General features: G+C 39.2%; 1 protein-coding gene across 5 annotated transcripts in view; it reads left to right on the top strand.

The window, feature by feature from the left end:
- VPS13C (vacuolar protein sorting 13 homolog C) overlaps positions 1–15165 on the top strand; it is a 194943-nt gene that overhangs the window by 137244 nt on the left and 42534 nt on the right. For all 5 annotated transcript variants that reach the window (XM_036303625.1, XM_036303615.1, XM_036303605.1 and 2 more), the window contains exons 55-62: positions 86–350; positions 1520–1680; positions 3123–3244; positions 4083–4377; positions 7288–7677; positions 9207–9311; positions 12411–12575; positions 14789–14917. In XM_036303625.1, coding sequence (XP_036159518.1) covers positions 86–350; positions 1520–1680; positions 3123–3244; positions 4083–4377; positions 7288–7677; positions 9207–9311; positions 12411–12575; positions 14789–14917 — 1632 coding nt within the window. The remainder of the gene's footprint in view (positions 1–85; positions 351–1519; positions 1681–3122; positions 3245–4082; positions 4378–7287; positions 7678–9206; positions 9312–12410; positions 12576–14788; positions 14918–15165) is intronic.

The following is a 15165-nucleotide window of genomic DNA, read 5'->3' as shown; positions in this document are numbered from 1 at the left end:
AATCAAAAGTCGTTTCTAAAATGTATAGTGATAGTATAATTTTTTTAAAAAAATTTCATCTTGTGATGTTGTGTTCCTTTTTCAGGGTTTTTCAGAAGGCACTGCTTCTACTTTTGACTACTCTTTAAAAGACAAGCCTCCTTTTACAATAAAAAATGCTTTAGGTGTTCCCACTAAGGTGCAGCCCAATCATAATCTCAGAGTAATGGGCTCCCCTGAGAAAAGTGATATTTATGATGTTCATGCTGGTCAGAATTTGGAATTGGAATATGCCAGCAGGGAACCTTCATGTAAAGGGAAACTATCTATATTGAGCCGCCAAGAAAGCTCCTTCTTCACCCTGACCTTTGGTATGCTATATTTATTTGTTTTATTTATATTTTATAACTTTATTTTTTATTGTTGACACAGATCTCCCCATTCCCTGGCTTCCCTCCCCCCCCCCCAGCTTTGCCCACCTCCACTCAACCCCCACCCCCTCTTCCTTCGGGCCATCACCACACTGCTGTCTGTGCCCATGGGCTATGCATATATGTTCTTTGGGTAATCCCTTCACCTTCTTTCATCCAGTAACCGCCCCCCCCCCTTCTAAAAACTGTCTGTCTGTTCCAGTATCCATGCCTCTGGTTTTTATTTTGTTCATCTGTTTATTTTGTTCATTAGATTCTACATATAAGTGAGATCATATATTAAGGGCATCTTTGGAATGTTGGTGTGAGTTTATTTGTGACAAAATATAGAAAAAATATTTTGTTGAAGATGCCTTTGGAGATGACATTTCTAAAGGCTTGAAACAGATATTTGATAGACACTTGTCTCTTTTTTCTTCCTTTAGACTTGAGAAAATTAAACTTAATTAATTTAAGAATTACCTTAGAACTAGATTAATTCTATGTTTTTAAACAATACAGTATGTGATATGTTTCAATAAGGATGGGAGTTCAATGAGGAGAGAAAAGTAATTATATTCAGAAGTCCTAAAATATTGACAGTAATTATTACCTTCACAAACAAAAGTTCCTATGTGGTTGAGGGACTATGGAACAAATTGGATTTTGTTACTTTTTTTTATTTTTTTAAAGAAAACATTTTACTGCCCAGCAGTTAAAAGTATTCAAACATGTATTTTCTATATAATTTTATTGTGAGTTGATCAGTGTTAAATAAAATATTACTTTTCATAATTTGCTTCAATTCATGTCTTCTTGATCAATTCTTTGTTTTCCTTCCAAAATGTTGCATGCCACACCTGAAGCAATAAAGAATTTCTAAACACCACAATGTTACTTTATTTTAATATATTTAAAACCCCAAAAGAAATTATTTTGGGTCCTAAATATTATAATAATAGCTCATTTTCTTTCTTTGTTAGTTTCTGTGTCTTAGACAAGCATATTGTGTAGTTATTTATAAGCATGAAGGAGAACACTCGTCATTACTTTTAGACACTGATGATTATTCTAAGAGAAACATAATTAAATTAATAACTTGGATGCTTCTCACTTATGCTTTGAATTAGTACCTCATGGATATACAGAAGTTGCAAAAGTCCCTGTTGTCAGACCTGGTCGGCAGTTGTACAATGTACGGAATCCCAATGCCAGTCATTCTGATTCAGTCTTGGTACAAATTGATGCAACTGAAGGGAATAAAGTGATCACCCTTCGCTCTCCTCTTCAGGTAATGCATTAAACTGAACTGTGTCCCTTTAAGTATATCAATTAATATTAAATCATTTGGGTGAATATAGGAATATAGTAAAACTTCATTAAGTTATTATTGATTATCTATATATATAAAAGGCTAATGTGCAAAGTGTCCCCTCAGAATTGGACCAAGAGTTCAATTGCTCGCTATGACATGTGCTGACCACCGGGGGCAGCACGGAACAAAGGAAGGCCCCTGCCAACAGTTGGAAGGCCCTGATTGCTGGCCAGGCCAGGGACCCTACCCGTGCATGAATTTCATGTACCGGGCCTCTAGTTTAGAAATAAATAACAGATTGAACTAGCTACTATTTCCTACCCAATTTGCTTTTGTAATATTCTTTATTTTAAATGTCTGATTAAGACAAATTTGCTAATTTAAAGCCCATTTTTCTTTCCTCCTGGACTTAATTTTAATGAAGCTTTTTGTCTATTCTTTAAAGATTCAGAACTGAGCAATTTTATATAATTTGTTTGTCAAATAGGGTAACATTTCATTCTGTTTGTATATCAGTTGGGATTGAATTTTTCAAGTATGTGTGAAGAAATATTGGAATGCTCTACCCAGATCCCTACCCCTAAATTTTAACATCTTACTCTATATGATTGTTTTCTTTTATACCTTTAAGGCTTTATCCATTTTTTCCGTTTCTGTGTATTATTGCAGATTTTAGTATATGGTCAGCAAAAGAATGTCTTCCTACCTATACCATCAGATAAAAAGGAAATGATTTCAAATTTTGGCTATTGTTAGCTCTCAGTTTGCTATTAGTTCAAGCCTAAATCATACTTTAGTAAAGAAAAGAGAGTTGTACTACTTTTTTCTCATAATTCCTTTTCTATCCTTTTCAATATAATCATGTAGTGCATTGAGAAAAGGTTTTAATGGGAAAAGTATTATGCCTGAAATCTTCAGATTAATATGTATTTGAATGATAACATTATACACTAACAATAGACATCAGTATGGCCAGCCCTGCATGGTTCAGTGGTTGAATGTCAACCTATGAACCAGGAGGTCACAGTTTCATTTGCGGTCAGGGCACATGCCTGGGTTGCAGGCTCGATTCCTGGTAGGGAGCATGCAGGAAGTGACTGATTAATGATTGTCATCACTGATGTTTCTGTCTCTTTCTCTCCCTCTCCCTTCCTCTCTGAAATCAATAAAAAAATATTTAAAAAAATAAACATCAGCATGTAGTAGAGTATGGACTACCCTAATAATTTTTAACTGCCACTTAAACATCCTTTCATATATATAGCACTTAAGTGTTCTAAAAATTTTCAATTACCAATAAAAACGTCTTCTAATATTGGCCTTGAAACTTTATATGTAAAAATAATTGTGTGCAGTTCACATTTTTCTTTTGAACTTCTGCATCTTTTTAAACAGTGTTTGTCTTTTTTATCCAACAGATTAAAAACCATTTCTCTATTGCATTCATCATCTATAAATCTGTTAAAAATGTTAAGTTATTGGAGCGCATTGGAGTAGCAAGACCTGAAGAGGAGTTCCATGTTCCTTTAGATTCATATAGGTAGGTACTTCCTTGAATATATTAAGCTTTTAAAGGTTCATAATGTATATTTTTTTAAATCTATGAATTGGGGACTTATATTTTAGAAAAGATGACCTTATAGTTTTATTATCTAGAGATCTGTAGAAGTAGCCTTTAGACATATATGGAGTTATAGAGGTATACATTTATAGTATCATTGAATTTACCAGATGAAAATGTATTGTATATTTGATGTTTTAGAATCTTCTTAGACCTATTTTTATTAGATTGTTTTTTTACTTGAAATGACTTTAAAAAAATTATCATTGTTACCCTGGCCGGTATGCTCAGTGGTTAGAGTGTCGGCCAGGAGACCATCACGTGTTTGATTCCGGGTCAAGGGCACACACCTGGGTTGGGGATTTGCGCCCTGCCCTCAATCTGGGTTGCATGTGGGAGGCAACCAAGCGATGAGTCTCTGTCACATTGATGTTTCTCTCTCTCTCTCTCTCTCTCTCTCGCTCTCGCTCTCGCTCTCGCTCTCGCTATCGCTATCGCTATCTCTATCTCTATCCCTCTCTCCCCCTTTTCCCTCCCTTCCACTCTCTCTAGAAATCAATGGAAAAAATATACTCGGGTGAGGATTAAAAAAAATTATTGTTTACAGAGTGTTTTTTCCCCCAGAACATTCCTCCATCTGTTATAGCATTGTGACTGGGCAAGTTTCTTTAATCTTTCTTAGCTTTGGTTTTCTCACTTGTAAAAATAGGGGTAATAGTGCTTACCTTGTAGAGTTAATAAGAAGATTTAATGAGATTCTTTTTCTTACATTCTCAATAAAAACTTTTTTTCTCCACCCTGCTTTTTTTTTCTGTAGATGTCAGTTATTTATTCAACCAGCTGGTGTCTTAGAGAATCAATACAGAGAATCCACCACTTACATTTCCTGGAAGGAAGAACTTCACAGGAGCAGGGAAGTGAGATGCATGCTGCAGTGTCCATCAGTAGAAGTCAACTTCTTACCTCTCATAGTCAATACAGTTGCTCTGCCTGATGAATTAAGCTATATATGTACACATGGGGAAGACTGGGATCCAGCTTACATTATTCATCTTTACCCTACCCTCACTTTGCGGAATCTTCTCCCATATTCCCTAAAATATTTACTTGAGGTATGTGCTTGCATTTTGTTTGATTTTTATTATTGCATGGAGTGAATTCTAGTTTTTTTTATAATATTTTTAGTTGAGGTTAGTGTTTTACATAGCATATTTATAATGCATTAGTAATATTAATAACAGCAAAAACTAGAATAGCATTATTTGGTGCCAGCCATGATGTTGTGTGTTGTAGATGTATTAATACATTATAACCTCCTGAAGTAGGTACTCTTATTAGACCCATTTTTCAGGTGAGGAAACTGAGTCACAGTGGGGTTGAGTGACAGGCCCAAGATCCTACAGCTAATAAATTGTAGAGCTGGAATTTGAACAGAGGCAGTTTGCCTCCTTGTTCCCTATCACCTAACTCTGCTGCATCTGTCATAAATTAAGAACCATAATAATCTATCTGTTTTTATAATTTTTTTATTTTTAAATTACAGTTGACATACAATATTTTATTAGTTCTAGGTAAACAACATAGTGATTAGACATTTATGAAGTGATCACCCCAATAAGTCTAATTCCTATCTGACACCAGACACAGTTATTATAATAATACTAGAGGCCCGGTGCACAAAAATTTGTGCACTTGGCGGGGAGAGCGGGTCCCTCAGCCCGGCCTGTGCCCTCTCGCAGTCTGGGACCCCTTGGGAGATAACGACCTGCTGGCTTAGGCCTGCTCCCGGGTGGCAGAGGGCAGGCCCAATCCCTAGGTGCAGCCCCTGGTCGGGCTGAGAGCAGGGCCGATTGGGGAGTTGGGGCGCCACCCCCTGTCATGCACAGAGCAGGGCAGATCTGGAGGTTGTGATGCCGCTCCTAGTCACGCTCAGGTTACGGCCGATTGGGGGTTTGGGCCACCGCCCCCTGTCACACTCAAGGCAGGGTCAATAGGGAAGTTGTGGCGCCACCTCCTGTCACGCACAGAGCATGGCGGATCAGGGGGTTGGGGCGCTGCCCCCTGTCATGCACAGAGCAGGGCCCATCAGGGGGGTTGGGGCTCCGTACCCTGTCACACATAGAGCAGGGCTGATCAGGGGGTTGAGGAGCTCCCCACTGTCACTCACAGAGCAGGGCCCATCAGGGGGGTTGGGGCACCACCCCTCATCACACACAGAGCAGGGCCGATCAGGGGGTTGGGGTGCCGCCACTGTCACACTCAGGGCAGGGCCAATGAGGAGGTTATGGCTCTACCCCGTCACACACAGAGCAGGGCCCGTGGAGGGGGCGGTTGGGGCGCCGCCCTCTATCACCCACAGAGCCGGGCCAATCAGGGGGTTGGGGCGCTGCACCCTGTCACACACAGAGCAGGGCCGATCAGGGGGTTAGGGCGCTGCACCATGTCACACATAGAGCCACAGGGCGATCAGGGGTTTTGGGCGCTGCCCCCTGTCACGCTGATCCCGGTGCCAGGAGGCCTCTCGGCTCTGCTGATCCCGGTGCTGGGAAGCATATTACCCTTTTACTATATAGAATAGAGGCCTGGCGCATGGGTGGGGGCTGGCTGGTTTGCCCTGAAGGGTGTCCTGGATCAGTGTGGGGGTCCCACTTGGGTGCCTGGCCAGCCTGGGTGAGGGACTGAGGGCTGTTTGCAGCTGGTCACACACCCTTCAGGGTGGGAGTCCCCACTGGGGTGCCTGGCCAGTCTGCTGAGGGGCTGAGGGCCGTTTTCAGGCTGATGGGTGACTGAAGCTCCCAACTGCTCCTTTTTTTCTTTTTTTTTTTTTATTCTGGGCCAGCTTTAGCTCTGAGGCCTCAGCTGCTGAAAACAGGTTTCTGGCCTTTGTTTACCATCTGTATTTGATACAATGTTGCGGTCCGGCTGGCTGAAGCCCGGCTGAGTAAAGCAGGTTTCTGGGGTTTTGTTTATTTTCTATATTTGCAACATAGTTGCTTAGAGTTGCAGCTGAGAGGCCGGCAAGTCAGGCGGGGAACGTTGGAGTCCTCCGTCACTGAAGCAAGCAAGCCTCCCTGTTTGCATCACCTGCCTGGCTACCGGCCGCCATCTTGGCTGGCAGTTAATTTGCATATCACCCTGATTAGCCAATGGGAAGGGTAGCGGTCGTACGCCAATTACCATGTTTCTCTTTTATTAGTGTAGATTGACTATAATTAAGTAAAAATCTATTAGCTGAAGGACAGAAAAAAACCAGTGAGAAAATATTTTATCTTAATTCTAAAGTTAATTTTAAGGTTAATGTGATTATTTGTTCCCAGCTTCTCTTGAACTTAAAAATAATTACTGTCCATGTTAAATAATTGGGAATATTTTCTAGTAATGAAGTATTATAAATATTTTTAAATTTCTGTACGTCACACATTTTAACATACACAAGTCTGGAAAGTGGAACCTAAATTATTTATTTTCCTTATCTGACAATTAGCCAAACCTGATTTGTAAAGATTAAAATTAATTAAATGAACTAAATAGTATTTATACTAGAGAAGCCTTCAGTAAAAATGCCTAACTTATTATGTTGTTATTCATTTAAAAAAATCCTATCTTACTTAGATAGCTTGTCAGAATAGTTTGATATAACTTTTATTTGTCTATTTATGTGGAAACTATTAGGCATAGTATGTAAATGGAGGATGAAGCTGAATCTCAGTCATTTAAATGGCTTATTTAATGACATAGCTTTTAATGGACAACAGCCAGGGCTCCTAAATCCAGCCTATGATTCTTGTCAAAGATCTGACTTTTTTTTTTAAACTTATGGCCAAAAGACATTTTCTGCCTCTGGTTATGATTTAGTGTTTTCTTTTTAGTTCTTAATGATTAGTGAATATTCATAATATATTACTTTATTGAGAACTTGTCAATTAATCTGGTAGGATACTTAGCATTTGTATCAAATACAATGTTGTTATTGCAGACGTTTAAAAAATCACTAAGCAAAATCAGTCTTTGTTTGTTTTTAGGGAACAGCAGAAACTCATGAGCTAGCAGAAGGCAGTGCTGCTGATGTTCTACATTCAAGAATAAGTGGAGAAATAATGGAATTAGTTCTGGTGAAATATCAGGGCAAAAACTGGAGTGGACATTTCCGTATACGTGATACACTTCCGGAATTCTTTCTTGTGTGTTTTTCTTCTGACTCCACAGAAGTGATGACAGTCGACCTGTCAATACATGTCAGAAGAATTGGCATTCGGATGGTGCTATCTGTCTTTAGTCCCTACTGGCTAATCAACAAGACTTCTCGGGTTCTCCAGTATCGTTCAGAAGATATTCATGTGAAACATCCAGCTGATTTTAGGGATATTATTTTATTCTCTTTCAAGAAGAAGAACATTTTTAGTAAAAATAAGGTGTGTCTTTGTTGATATAACAAGTCAAAATAAGTTCCTATTTGGAAACTAGGGAGTCGTTAGCCCCTCCTAAAATCATGCTTAACCTGTTTGTTAAGTGCTGTTGATATGATTTAGGTCTCGAGACTTTTAAGGAATACATAGTGGGATGTTAGGAACTGACAACAGCAGTCTCCAAGGCTGAGTTACCCTTTTCTCTAGCGCCCCTAGAATTATTTCTGCTCTTGAAGTAGCATTGGGAAGAAAGCTTGATTTTATGTAGTTTATCAGTGATGAAATGACATTTCAAAAGATAAACAGTTGAATTTGGTGTATGATACCTGAGCCCTTATATGTATGAAGGACCAAGAAAGGCCTTTAAGAGAGAAACTAATGCCTACGCCTGGTCCTTTTTGCATGCTCTGGCCCCTTCTTTCTTTTCAGACTCATATGTTGGTATTGCTCTCACCGCACACTTCCCAAGTACTTACCTTTAGGTCTTTGTGTATTCATCCTCTGCCTAGAATGCCTCTTCTGTGATTTTCCTGTCTGCCTCATCTTTTCTGGTTATTTGCTTTTCATCCTTTGTCATTCTGCTCAGGTCTGACATATGTGAAAGATTTTCTGACCTAGATACTCAATCCATTTTCTCTCAGAGCGTGGTTCTCAAATTTCAGTGTGCATTAGAATCAACCATAGAGGGCTTTTAAAATACTAATAGATTGCTGGGTGAGGCCCTCACAATTTGATTCAGTATGTCTGGGTGGGGCCTGATAATTGCATTTCCAATACATTCCCAGGTGATGCTGATGGTGTTGGTCCAGGCACCACACTTTGAGAACCACTGTCTTAGAGTGCTGGTTAATTCTAATACATGGTATTATAATAACTGTTTGTCTGTCTGACCTTTGCTTGTCTCAGGTTTTGTATAATATAGTTGGGTGGGTGGAGCTTAATACAGGAACACAGGTCTCTTCTGTAAAACTCTCTAAATCCCATAGCAAGAATAAACTTTTTACCCTTTCACCTTGGTAGCATTTTGTTCCTTTTGCATGGCTCTTAGCACATTGAGTCTTGCATCATAATTAAAATGTATTTCCTATCTCTCTGTTTAGTTGGAAGCTCATGAAGAGAGGAACTGTGTCCTGTTGTCCATTCTGCTTATCACAATGCCTTTTATTTAATGTTGCTGGATAATGTTAAAAGTTCAACTCTGTGCTATAATTTTATTTCTTAACTCTATATCATAAGTCTGACAATGGAAAATATTTTACATTTTAGTTCTTTTTAAAACAACAGAAGGTCTCATTGGTATAGATCTTTAAATTCAATATACTCATTGCACAGGTAAATGAGCATGTCAGAACATTGCTTTTATTATATTGACACGCAGAGTTTTGTGGTTCTGATACCCATTTGCAGTATGGCTTTAATTACATTTTTCTGTGTCCCATGATACTAAATTTCTAGTGGTCTGGCAACTTTCCATCAAATAAAATTAATATAGTCTTTTAGGTTTTTTATGTGATGGTATGTGTTCTCTGGTCTAGGTACAATTAAAAATTTCAACTAGTGCCTGGTCCAATGGCTTTTCATTAGATACAGTGGGAAGTTATGGATGTGTGAAGTGTCCTGCCAACAATATGGAATACCTGGTAAGATTCTGTTTCCTTATTTACCTTTGAATTTATTCATAACATGAGGTGATGTAAGTCTATAAACGTTTTTTAATTAAATCTTTATTGTTCAGATTATTACATTTGTTCCTCTTTTTTCCCTTCATAACTCCCCTTTACCCAGTTCCCACCCCACCCTCCGCCCTCACTCCCCACCCACTGTCCTCATCTATAGGTGCACGATTTTTGTCCAGTCTCTTCCCGAATCTCCCACACCCCTTTCCCCCCCAAGAATAGTCAGTCCACTCCCTTTCTATGCCCCTGATTCTATTATAATCACCAATTTATTCTGTTCATCAGATTATTTATTCACTTGATCTTTAGATTCACTTGTTGATAGATGTGTATTTGTTGTTTATAATTTGTATCTTTACCTTTTTCTTCTTCTTCCCTTTCTTAAAGGATACCTTTCAGCATTTCATATAATACTGGTTTGGTGGTGATGAACTCCTTTAGCTTTTCCTTATCTGTGAAGCTCTTTATCTGACCTTCAATTCTGAATGATAGCTTTGCTGGATAAAGTAATCTTGGTTGTAGGTTCTTGGCATTCATCACTTTGAATATTTCTTGCCACTCCCTTCTGGCCTGCAAAGTTTCTGTTGAGAAATCAGCTGACAGTCGTATGTGTACTCCCTTGTAGGTAACTGCCTTTCTTTCTCTTGCTTCTTTTAAGATTCTCTCTTTGTCTTTTGCTCTTGGCATTTTAATTATGATATGTCTTGATGTGGTCCTCTTTGGATTCCTTTTGTTTGGGGTTCTCTGCGCTTCCTGGACCTGTAAGTTTATTTCTTTCACCAGGTGGGGGAAGTTTTCTGTCATTATTTCTTCAAATAGGTTTTCAATATCTTGCTCTCTCTCTTCTTCTGGCACCTCTATAATTCGGATGTTGGTACGCTTGAAGCTGTCCCAGAGGCTCCTTACACTATCTTCGTATTTTTGGATTCTTTTTTCATTTTGCTTTTCCGGTTGGGTGTTTTTTGCTTCTTCGTATTTCAAATCTTTGACTTGATTCTTGTGATCCTCTGGTCTGCTGTTGGAACTCTGCATAATATCCTTTATTTCAGTCAGTGTATGCTTAATTTCTAGTTGGTCCTTTATCATAACCTCGAGGGTCTCACTAGATTTCTTGAGGGTCTCACTACATTTATCGGAGGTTTCTAGAAAGTTCTTGAAAAACCTTAAAAGTGTGGTTTTGAACTCTATATCTAGTAGTTTGCTTTCCTCCATTTCTGTCATTTGTGACCTGTTTCTTTGTCTCTGCATTTTTTATGCTTCCCTGTGTTGGTAGAGTGGCTTTGTGTGCTAGGTGTCCTATAGGGTCCAGGGGCTCAGCTTCCCCAATTACCTGAGGTGCACCCCTTTGTGGGCTTTGTGCACAGTCTTGTTGTAGTTAAGCCTTGATTGTTGTAGGTATCACTGGGAGGAATTGACCTCCAGGCCAATTGGCTGTGAGAGTCAGCTGTGTCTATAGTGGGAGAACTTCTTTGCTGGAGACAGCCTTCTGGGGCAAGACTTGCTTCAGTGGGGCTTTGGTGCTCACTGAGTCTGCCCCGAGTGTGTCCCTTATGGATTTGAGGAGTTGTAATCTGGATGGTCCCACTCTGACCACTGGGTACACTGGCTCTTGGATCTAAGGAGGTGCTAATTTAGCCTCTACCTGAGGCTACCTAGCAGGAGCTACGAAGAGATCTGCAGATTCCCCTTCCTTGTTTGGGGTTTGGAGGTGCCCAAATGAGGCCCAGCTGTGAAGCAATGCAAGCTGCTGTGGGGCCTTGGGCCTTGTCTTGGAAGTTCTGGGTCTGTCTGGCCCAGCTGCAGTTTGTTAGGTAATTTTCAGATTGTAATGGGCCAGGGAATTCATATGCAAAAGCCTCTGCCTCAGCTTGGGTGGGACGGGGTATCAGGGAATCAACAGGGCGGAGCAAACAGCTATGGCTGATCCTCAGCCCTGTCCTAAGGGGCCCCGCATCTCAGTGTCCCGGTAATCACTGCAAGCACCTCTGAGAGAAAGCCACCCTCAAGTTCCGAGTTCTGCCTGCTGCTAGACCGTCCAGTTTCTCCCTGTATGAGTCTGGGTCCCCAGAGACTCACCCGGAACTGGAGTTCAGAGCAGTCGGGGGCTTGTGACTCCCTCCCAATTCAAAAAGACAGTGGCGTCCTCAGCTGCCAGCCCTTTCCATGTGCGCCGCATCCTCAGTTGCCAGCCCTTGCCGCATGCGCCTCCGTACCTCTGCACTTTATTTCTGCACCTCCTCTGAGTCTCGGTGTGCTTTTCTCCTTCCTTCTAGTTGTAGAATTTCCACTCAGCCAGCCTTCCTGTGGTTCTGGATGATGTCCATTTTGTCTTTTAGTTGTATTTTTGAATTTGTTGTGGGAGGCAGCAATTTCCGGTGTTTACCTATGCCGCCATCTTGATTTCCTATAAACTTTTTAATTCAGAATATTATATCTCTAGAAATTTCTATGGCCACTTAATATCATAGCAAAACCAGAATTTGTCAAAGTGATTCAAGTAAGCAACTTGGTAAATATTCATCATATACTGGAATCCTTCTTTCATTCTGCTCCCTGCCAAGCATTTCTTAAATCTTTAATTTGACTGAAAATTTGAACAACCTGATGCTAGTTGACCTATTTAGTTCCACTTTGAATTTTCATCTTACTTTATTAACAGCAGAGATAATAAATGCAGCAAAACTTGAGCCTCTACACTAATTATAAAACATCTTATGTTTGGAATGTTAAAAAGTAAAGAAAACAAATCTTTTATTACAAGTAATCATTAGTTAAATTGCTAGTTGATATTTCTTGAGTTGATTTTTGATGTAGCCAAACTAAAACAACAAAATTGTTCTTACTAGTGAGAAGATAATCATTAATGGAATATGGCTTTAGTAGTTACTTTATAGTAGGTACTTTAAGAAATCATATTTTTAAATGTTGTAAGAGGTCTCTGTGTGAATGGTGTGTGTGTGTGTGTGTGTGTGTGTGTGTGTGTGTGTGTGTGGTGTGTATGTATTTCATAGAAGCTGTATAAAGTATTGGGAAATGATAAGCTTGTTTGTTTCCTTTCCACAGGTTGGTGTTAGCATCAAAATGAGTAGTTTTAATCTTACACGAATAGTTACTCTGACTCCCTTTTGTACCATTGCAAATAAGTCCTCTTTAGAACTAGAAGTTGGTGAAATTGCACCTGATGGTTCCATGCCAACTAATAAGTGGAACTATATTGCTTCTTCAGAGGTAAAACTTTCCTTTAATATAACTGGCTCCTAAAATGTACAAATAAATATAGACATATAAATAAGAGTTGTATGTCATACTCTTAGTCATACTCACTTTGCTATCATATTTGTGTGTTAAAATATGACAGCCAACTTTGAAAGACTTTTCTTATGCAATGTAAGCATAGGTTAAAAAAAGAAACTTGTTGATGATATTTACCACTAGCCCAGTCTATGTGGTTAACACTAATTCCCTAGTTCTTCCTATATGTATAGAATGCGATATAAAGATAATGTAAGTAAGTTTTATCTCAGTAGTTAAGATAATGTATTCTGTATTTAAGTAGCTTATAATCTTGTTGGAGGGCTTAAGACTCATAAATTAACACATGGGGAAAAAAAGATAGTATATACCAAGTTATAGGTGGTTATAAATTTCTGAATAGGTGAGCTGGAAGACTCCTTGAAAATTTCCTATAATTCAACCCCTGTACGTTACAGAGAAAGACATTTAATCTCATACTTATCTAAGGTTAATAAGGTTATTGGAAGTTGAGGTCATTGTAGTATACATCAAAAAAAGAAAGCTTCATAGAAGAGGTGACATTTGAACTAAACTACGTAGGCTGGGAGTAAGATTTGAGGAAGTGAAGAGAAAAAAGGGTATGAGTAGGGGAGGGACAGGTGCAAAGACAAGAATTTGAATTTACCTGAGTTTTCAACCAAACCAGCTGACCTTAAAGATAGAGCCATTCTATATATTGCCGAAACCGGTTTGGCTCAGTGGATAGAGCGTCGGCCTGCGGACTGAAAGGTCCCAGGTTCGATTCTGGTCAAGGGCATGTACCTGGGTTGCGGGCATATCCCCAGCGGGGGATGTGCAGGAGGCAGCTGATCGATGTTTCTCTCTCATCGATGTTTCTAACTCTCTCTCTCTCTCCCTTCCTCTCTGTAAAAAATCAATAAAAATATATTTAAAAAAAAAAGATAGAACCATTCTATATATCTCAAAAAAAAATTCTAAAATTATTTTAAAAATACTTAGCAAAAGTTTAAGAAGAAGGATTCTAAATATAATACCAACAGATTGAGAATGCTATGAGGCATGCACTCTCCAAGGCACTTACAGTGATCTCCACAGACTTGGCAACACATGCTCATTATCTTTTTATCTTTGATGTGGGTTTGGTGACAGTAGTATTTTTATTCAGAGATAGAATTTACTCAGTATTCTCTAACAGAGAGACATTTTGTATTAGGAGCTAAAATCTCAGTTTTATAGATAAGAAAACAGACTCGAAAGGTATATGATTTGATTCACATCAAACAGCTGGCAAGATAATGTTAGTAGCACTCCCAGCAAGATCTATAGACTCTGCTCTGCCTTTAGAGATCTTTCTGGTTTATTCTGGATAAGATAATCGGAGATAATTCATAGTGCATTAAGGAATTAAAGTAAGATATGCACAAAAAATGTTAAGATTATAGTTTTTAAATATTTGAGATATTTGGGGCATTCTTAATCAGTAAGCTCTTCAGTTTCTCATATTGTAATCTATACTAATAAAAGCATAATATGCTAATTAGACCAGACAGCCAAATGACCTTCCGGATGTCATTCCAGACATCCTGGACAAAGCCTTGGTGGCGGGGGTGAGACAGAGACGGTTAGGGGCGATCAGGCTGGCAGGGGAGCAGTTAGGGGCGATCAGGTCGGCAGGGGAGCAGTTAGGGGGTGATCAGGCAGGCAGGCAGAGGTGGTTAGGGGCAATCAGGCAGGCAGGCAGAGGGGTAGGGGCAATCAGGCAGGCAGGTGAGTGGTTAGGAGCCAGCGGTCCTGGATTGCTAGAGGGATGTCTGACTCCCTGCAGGATCGGGCCTAAACCGGCAGTTGGACATCCCCTGGAGGGTCTCGGATTGGAGAGGATGCAGGCCAGGCTGAGGGACCCGCTGTTTCCTCCCCCGCACCCCACACAAATTTTGTGCACCCGACCTCTAGTCATTTCATAAAGATGTATAGACTAATATATCTATAGTCTTCTGATGGAGTTTCTTTGATTTCATAAATAGTCGTATTATCAATAATTTTAATATAAGATGTAGAGGGAATATTTTAAGGAACTTAGTAATAATTGAAACAGGATCCTATTTAGAAGTGAAAACTTAATTAACCACTGTCATATTTATACCATGGAATTGTTTTAAGACTGATATTAACTTTTCTATTTTTAGTGTCTTCCATTTTGGCCTGAAAATTTGTCAGGCAAACTTTGTGTGAGAGTAGTAGGCTGTGAAGGATCCTCCAAACCATTCTTTTATAACCGACAGGATAATGGCACTCTATTGAGCTTAGAAGATCTGGTAGGTTTTCTTGCTTTAAAGTAAAATATCTCTGATTTATAAAATTTGCTGTAAAATATTTTATTAAAACATGTTTTAAAATCTGCTTGTAATTATATAAAGGTACTACTATATCAATATGTCATGCCATACATATATTTGTAAGAGATCAGAGCCAGTGTGCTTTTCATAAGAATTTAAGAAAAACTTTTTGTGTCTACATAGCTGATTGAAATTCTAAATGTAAGTGCATATTAAAGCATTACCTC

The sequence above is a fragment of the Myotis myotis genome, unplaced genomic scaffold, assembly GCF_014108235.1.
Source record: "Myotis myotis isolate mMyoMyo1 unplaced genomic scaffold, mMyoMyo1.p scaffold_m19_p_1, whole genome shotgun sequence".
In the NCBI taxonomy this organism is placed as follows: Eukaryota; Metazoa; Chordata; class Mammalia; order Chiroptera; family Vespertilionidae; genus Myotis; species Myotis myotis.
This window is presented reverse-complemented; position numbering and strand designations above follow the sequence as displayed.